The 7,989-nt window shown below is 29.6% G+C and overlaps 1 protein-coding gene across 4 annotated transcripts; it reads left to right on the top strand.

Annotated features, from left to right (window-relative positions):
- LOC124950833 (liprin-beta-2) lies at nucleotides 1-5,583 on the top strand. Of its 4 annotated transcripts, none has more exons than XM_047498181.1 (12): nucleotides 1-149; nucleotides 1,880-2,091; nucleotides 2,192-2,325; nucleotides 2,409-2,766; nucleotides 2,913-3,074; nucleotides 3,157-3,288; nucleotides 3,356-3,530; nucleotides 3,769-4,064; nucleotides 4,167-4,343; nucleotides 4,453-4,824; nucleotides 4,904-5,104; nucleotides 5,483-5,583. In XM_047498181.1, the coding sequence occupies exons 1-11, from the start codon at nucleotides 137-139 to the stop codon at nucleotides 5,060-5,062; spliced, it is 2,190 nt and encodes a 729-aa protein (XP_047354137.1). In that variant the 5' UTR covers nucleotides 1-136; the 3' UTR covers nucleotides 5,063-5,104; nucleotides 5,483-5,583. The 4 variants fall into 4 exon arrangements, with proteins under 4 accessions (XP_047354137.1, XP_047354136.1, XP_047354139.1 ...); XM_047498180.1 differs by lacking the exon at nucleotides 1-149 and adding an exon at nucleotides 173-1,514 and having other exon boundaries at nucleotides 4,904-5,000; XM_047498183.1 differs by lacking the exon at nucleotides 1-149 and adding an exon at nucleotides 174-1,514 and having other exon boundaries at nucleotides 3,356-3,437.
- Nucleotides 5,584-7,989: the final 2,406 nt, after the last annotated feature.

Here is a 7,989-nt window from a genome sequence, read left to right as displayed (position 1 = left end):
AGCAAGGTGCCGTCGAAGGAAACACAGAATGGAAGAATTCCGTGAAAGAAGCAACAAGAAATCTCGTAGCCGCAATAAAAAGTGCACCTACGCCGCCACCCCCGCCGGATGCGAGTACCATTGAAATTTTCATGCAATGGATGCAGCCGGTAAGAAGGAGCATCATTTTTTTTATTCACTTATAGAAGTAACAATAGCAGTGGTAATAGTAGCTTGTACACGTTGTCTTGTATGCTGACATGAATGCAAATCCAAAGGAAAAGTTCGAGGCAGGATAATAGAAGAAAAACGATACATGTCCTTTTCTTTTTTTTTTTTTTTTTTTTGTTATCGTTATTATTGATGGCCCATTTCCGGATATACTTATCTTTCGCAATCAGCGCAGATGTCAATGAACACGTGGTTCGCATATCCGGACTGATTTCCGGCACGCGCACGTCTTTCCACGCACGTGTTTCATGTGCCGTATGTACGCCAGTCAAATGCGTCTCACGTATGTTAGTCCTACATCCGGATGTTCTTAAACTTTATCTAGACGGGACATGCTACTAACGATCTACGATGAAGCGTGTCTTGTTTCATAGTAAACGAGAACTTAATTTATAGAAATATCTTATAATGCAATTTATACGTTTCTCTCAGAGGCATTATCTTTCGCCGATTGGTATCTACAATGAGAAATAGCTATCTTTGGTGTACTCAAAAAAAGAAAAAAAAAAAAAAAAAAAGAAAAAAAAATGAAGCAATTTATTTCATGAAGTATAGCTCTTAATTGAACGTTCACATAGATATCGTTAATTGATAATGTATTATATCTCGACGTTCACCACTTATGTACGTATCTGCGTATCTTCATCCTTGATCTCTCATCATTATTGCGAGGAAGGGGCAGCGATCTCGACTAATAAAGAGGGAGAACACACACTCTATTTATAAGTTCAATTTCTCTCTCTTTCTCTCTTTCTCTCTCTCTCTCTCTCTTTCTCTCTCTTTCTCTCTCTCTCTTTCTTTCTCTCTCTCTCTTTCTTTCTCTCTGTCTCTCCCTCTCTCTTTTCCTCCTCTTCTTCTTCTTCACGATGAATTTCGTGATGTTAAATTTAGTTTCGATGTAGACGAAGCCGAGCCTGGCGTATAAGACTAAGTTTCATCTATATTCAACGTACCGAATTGTTTCAATATTTTACGCCGATAAACAATACTTTTCTAAAAATTGTAGAAAACTATTACTCGCCTTTTATATTTTTTTTTTTAATTCTGAAGAGTTTCCATATACTCAGGGACGTTTTTTTTTTTTATATATTATTTCCTGGTAATATACGTGTGGAATACATTTATACATTATTGAACTTATAAGTTCAGATTATATATTTAAATAATGTGGTGCAATAATGATATTTTGGAAGAAGGGGTAGCTGTTTCTTTATAAGGAATGGATAATACGTGGACCAATTATCCTAAAGAGTACCAGAATTTAATTGCTATTATGGAAGAAGAAAATAAACAACATAGGAAAGGTCTTTAATTGATATATTTTAATAAATAATATTTGTTTATTCTTATTTTATTGAAGTTGATGAAATTATTTTATGAAAATAACGATTAGTATTATCATTATAAAATCAATTTCTTTATGTTAATCATTATCAACATTTCAGATAAATTTTTATAAGCAAAAGATATCTAAGAATAATTCATTATAATACAAAAGTATTTTGTGCATCCTTTTATGTTAAAAAAATACAGAAATAGAATCTTTATCAATCTTTATAGAAACATTTGGTGTTAATATGGGTTCATTGATTTTATAAGAGGAATTTGAAGAGAAATTCATTTATTCTTATCTCAGAGATAGTAAAACAGTTCTTCGAATCTAATTCAGATTCACAGTCAGATTCATCAGATGCAGCTTCAACTATAAAACATTGGGATAGTCAGTGGACACCTTCAGAAGGATATGATTCTTCTGGAACGTCTAATTCTGGTTGTGGTGAGGATTATGCCGAAGATTATCAACACAGAATACCAGTTGATCTACCTAGATTTGTTGAAGATTGTCACAGTGCTTGTAGGTCTCAGACTTGTCTTTGTCAGGTACTTGGAAGAAAATATTCTATGAAATTGTTGTTTGTATCCGGTATTAAGAATATTTTATTTTCATGAATTAACGCATATTTGTAATATCATACTGCAGGGTTGTCTATTCGAATACAGTAAGATGATAAATCTTCAAGGCAGTATGTCCAATATTTGTGGAACACCAACATCAAAAACCAATCCAACTCATTTATCGACTCTTCCACCTTTGTATAGTACACCATGTTCAAGGTTTTTGTGCTTGTTAATTTTTTGAAGTATATAAAATAGGATATACAAGAGTAATTTCCAAATGATCTATTTATGTAAATTAGTATCCAGAGTGAGCTGCCACATCATTGTAGCAAGGACCATCTTCCTTTAAGTTGCAACTGTCGCAAGATGTATTCTTGTCATATGCAACAAATTCCATTGCATTTAAAGGAATGTCATTTACATTCCAGTGACAAAACAAATAGCACTACTTCTCTTTCTGGAAATTCAGTAGGTCGTTGTGTTGGTTCATTGGATAGAAGAAGACGAAGATTCAAAAGTAAAACTGATCATAATCAGAGGACAAAATCACATAGTGATTTAATATGCTGTGCTAAAGATAGACCACATTACTGTTCTTTACAGCAATTTCAATGTGGCAATAATTCACATTTATATAGCTATTATAATAAAACTGAGGTATTCTGCTATGCGTAAAGAACCAATAATAAATGTTAACTAGTTAGTTATTTTGTTAATTTAGTTAATTTAGAATTTGTTTCATCCAGAAATGAAGATCATCAAATAATTCTTAAAACTTCTTCATGTTTGTTTTTTTTTCATAGGAACGTCTCCAAAAATTAGAAAGCGAACGTGGTGCACTTCATATGGAAGTATCAGTTTTGTCAGAGCAAGTTGATGCACAGTCTAGCAAAATTCAAGAATTGGAAAATATGCTTAAAGAAAAAAAGCATTCCCTCAGACAAATGGAAGAAGCTTTACAAAAGGTTAGATATGAAGATATCTTATTAAAATTTAATGTATATCGGTTTTAATGTAATGCAATTTTAATTTTTTATTATTTTAAAGGAAGTGTTATCAAGAAGTGCATTAGAGACACAAAAACTAGAGCTTCTTAGTTCTCTTTCTGAACTAAAACTCAGACAAGCTAGTTTAGAACATGAAAATTTAGCATTAAGAAATACAAATTCATTATCCAATGTAAGTAATAAAATATTATTCATATATACTTTTTTTAAGTATAAATCTATAGCTACTCTTTCTTCAGGGGGAGAGATTCAGTAGGCATGCTGGTCAATATAGCAGTCTTCCAAGGCCACCAACATCTTCAAAGAAAGGAGTCGCGTTTGGTAAGGTTTCGAATTTAATCTCTGGAGAGCACACAACAGTACCATTGGCTATTAGAGGAATCTCTGCGAGATGTCTATCAGCTCCTATTCTAGGTTCCTAATTGAATCTTTACTTAAGCATGTTTATGCCATGTTTGCTTGTTTCTAATAACACAGTCTGTTTAATAACCATTTGTTTGTTGACAAAGGAGAAGCCAATTTTAAAATGTAAATTTAAAATAAGTAATATATTCAAACGTAAATAACTATGCCATAATCAGGGTATTATTTTAACATTTAATATTGAAAATAAATCAAATATATATATATTCTTTTTTTATTTCCTCTTTAGCGGAAGAAGAAAAAATAGTAATTGGAGAATCAAGTTTTCAACCAGAATCAACACCACCAAAGCCACTTGCAGAATTGTCTATAGAAGAAGTTGGTGATTGGCTATCTCGTATTGGCCTGGAATGTTACGCTGCAGAATTAAGACGATGGGGAGCTACTGGTGTAAAATTAGTTGAGGCAACGCCAAATCAAATTGAAAAGGAGCTTGATATAAAAAATATATTGCATAGAAAAAAATTACTATATGCAATTGAGTCTGAGAGATCTAATGCAGAAGGCTTTCTTGGTTCAGAAAAGGTTGTGTAAATAATGTTTTATATGAATATACATAAAATATACATTAATATACATAAAGTGTTTTACTTAATGTATTTTTGATATCATTTTTAATTTTTGTAGATGGATAGTGCTGCAGTACTACGATGGTTAGACGATATTGGATTACCTCAACATAAAGAAGCTTTTCATAATGCCAAAGTTGATGGTAGAGTATTACATAGATTAACAACAGAAGACTTATTGAATCTCGGTGTGACAGCTCAGCTGCATGCAGCTAGTTTACGACGAGGAATTCAGGTAATATTATATAAGTGTGAAGTTCAATAAAAATGATAACAAATTTATTAAAATTGTATTCTTTGACAATAACATTGTGTAAATGTAATTGACATAATTAATCTTATAGATTTTGAGGGAGTTAAATTTTGAATTTGATAATATGGAGAGAAGATCAGTAAATGGGAATGGTGCAGATGGAACTAATGTCACACTATGGACTAATCATAGAGTGATGGAATGGTTGAGAGTGGTTGACCTTGCAGAATATGCACCCAATATGAGAGGCTCAGGAGTGCATGGAGGATTAATGATCCATGAAGGTCGCTTCACCTCAGAATTGTTAGCTACTATATTAAGCATTCCACCTTCAAAAACTCTATTAAGAAGGCATTTGACAACCCACTTTAATCAAATTCTTGGTAGAGAAGTTGTACAGCATAAAAGAGAGATGGAAAGTACGCTTGGATTTGTACCTTTAACTCTTACGGCTAGATTGAAGGTTGGCATATCAATAAAAGTGTAAATAATTATGTATTTTATATATAGCAATATAATATATTTTTATGTTTGTATAAAAGGCACCAAAGAAGTCTCAATTCACGTTAAAGCGTAAAAAAAGTAAAAACGAAGTGGATTATGGAAATCTGGTTTGTCCTTTGGAAACATCACCACCAGGTACACCATCAACATCTTCGTCAACACCAGGCAGTCCTAATTTGAACTCACCCTCACTCTAACCATAATCACAGATTCATTCAAGCAGTCATCTTAACTAACTCGTAAGTCTAACTCGACTAATATTTCAATATCACATTGCTTATAATGATCAAATTTATAAAGGTGTAGGTCTTATATTTTTATTTCTTTATAGGATCAAGCTATATAATTGATTATAAGCATAGCAGTAGTTATCTTTATCAAATCTTATTCCTTTCAAAATAATCCAATACTATACCATTCTATTTAACTATTTACCAAATATTTTATATTCTGCTTGTATCTTTTTTTTTTTTTTTTTTTTTTTTTTTAACTATATTTGCTTTTTTATGTTTGCTTATTAATGTCTGGATTAATTTTCCGCATATTATAATTCATCTCATTATCTGTATCATTGCTTAGAAAAAATTTCTTCATTTCTATAAATTAATTGTTTTCAGATCTAGAGGATACTGGACAAAAGAAAGTAATTGGTTGTATATGAGGAACATATATAAAACTTATTTTGTACAATGAGTATATTGGACGATTCATTCTATACCAAAAAATATTTACTTTTATTAGATTTGATTAACAGGCAAGCTATTAACAGAGAGAATGGAGGTGTAAAAATTACAAATCACAGATAAACAGGGACCATTTTTTTACGACACGAACGTATTAACAATTTGTGTAATCAAAATAACAGGACAGTATAGGTGCCTTGCTATATATAACATCTTTAGATTATATCATATATCTTCAAACAGATTTCTAATAACCTTATCAAAATAATAGTAATTGTTCAATACTAAATAATTGACGCGTTGCAAAATTTATATTTTCATATTACAAATAACACATGTATTTTGTATGTAGTTTGACTATTAATGTGTTATTAAAAATTATTATAGTGATATAATATAATTAATTTAATTGCTATCTGAAAATTGTATACAATTTTATGAAACTTTTGGGCTCTTTAATATATTACGAAAAAGTAATCTAGTAAAACAACGAAAATTTTTAAGTTTACATATAATATGTGATAAAAGTAAATACACAAATAATATAAAAATTTTTCGAGTGATTATTTACTTTAGTTTCTATATTTTCCACAGGAGATTATATTACACTTGGATATCATGAGAGAAGGTAAAATATTAAGGCTGGGTTATTACCCTTGGTTTTATAATTGTTTACGCTAGCAATGAATCCAGACGTAATTTTTGATCGATTTTGATGAATAAGATCTCATTTTAAAAATAAAATTTTAAATGAGGAGATAGCTTTCTTGGATTTTTTAAAAAGTTTTAGATTCTTTGGAAAAAATCGTGCTAATGATTTTCATAGATAAGCTTGAGTTGTATCTTTTGTTCCCTGAACTAATCGATGGCTTGCTTATTTGTATAAATATTTCAAATTGAAAGAAACGCGTTTCGCTATACTCACACAAAGAAGTTTTAATGATAGGTTTGGTGATTTTGTCAATTATTTCACCAAAAATTATAATTAATGAATAGTTATATATTATATATTACTTTAATAAAAATTAAAATGTTAATAAAAATCTCATATTATCTATGAGGTAGAACTTTTAACGTTACTTATTTTGTGATTTTCCTTGTAAAAATAGAACACTTTATATTATTACTATTACTATTATTACTACTATAATAATAATATATATCATAACATATAATAATAACAATAAGAAGAAGTAGAGGAAGAAATATATACATTCATTATATATATATATATATTATAAAATTTTGTTATGAAATCGAAATGAAGAAAAAATGAGGATTCATTGGTAAAGTATATGTGTAAAAGCAAAGTATAATTAATATTTAAATTAACATTCGTACAATTGTTTAAAGATTATAAAGTTAATAACTTATCCTTTTCATATTAAATAATTTAATTTTATTCCTATGTGTGATAGTTAGATAATAATTTTCAAGTTTAGGTCGTTGCAGGGAAGTGCTATAAACAAAACAGGTATGTTGACAACTTTAATATTTATCAACTTAACATTATTTTACATTTTGACAAGTAAACATCTAAATTCTCTCTTTCGAAACGACTAGTCTTAAATAGTCTGTATTTTTGATAATTTTACATTTATTTAAACAATCTTTAAAGTATACGGAGTACAATAAACTAATACTTAAAAAATGGTAACACGCGAGAAGCTTATAATTATTTTGATTTAAAATTTCAATACTTAAAAATTTTTATTTCGTTGGCATTGTATAATATAAACATAAACGCGTATTTTCTTAAAATCTACGACAATCGAGTTAGTTTTCTTTTGTACTCCGACGCGTGAATGTCAAAATTATCTTTTTCTAAGCGTGACAACTTATAAATTAATACTTTCGATAATTTTTAATTATTTAAACAATTTTTAATGTACACGGAGTACAATAAAATTAATATTTAAACAATAGTACATTCGCTTAATAATTAAAAAGACGGTAACGCGCCTAGTACTTAGAATGATTTTAATTTAAAATTTCAATACTTTAAAATTATTATCTTGGAGTTATTGGCTCTTGGACCTTCGATGAGTAAACATCGTAGGTCTCTCGGGATATCTTTCTTTCAAGTATCAACGAAAAATTAATTTCTTGAATAATTTATACAATTTCTTATTATAACAGTGATATTAATAATTTTTTATATATTTTTCTGTTTCAGAACTTCATTGCAATCGTGCGCGTAGCAATGAAGTAATCGATTGTATCGCTAAAATAAAATTATCGGGAAATAGAAGCAGTATTTGTTCGTTCGCGTTTCGCAATTTAAACAGCAAGTGTTTTTGCATCGACTATGTACAATGCAGTCGTTAGAGTCAGTTTTGTTTACACAAACTGGTTTGCTTTTTTAACAGTCGCACAGACTGTATATATAAAAGACAATAGAATTTCGCGGTAATCGTCCGTTAATAAATAATTATCGCGGA

Source organism: Vespa velutina, chromosome 8 (genome assembly GCF_912470025.1).
Source record: "Vespa velutina chromosome 8, iVesVel2.1, whole genome shotgun sequence".
Taxonomy (NCBI): domain Eukaryota; kingdom Metazoa; phylum Arthropoda; class Insecta; order Hymenoptera; family Vespidae; genus Vespa; species Vespa velutina.
This window is presented reverse-complemented; position numbering and strand designations above follow the sequence as displayed.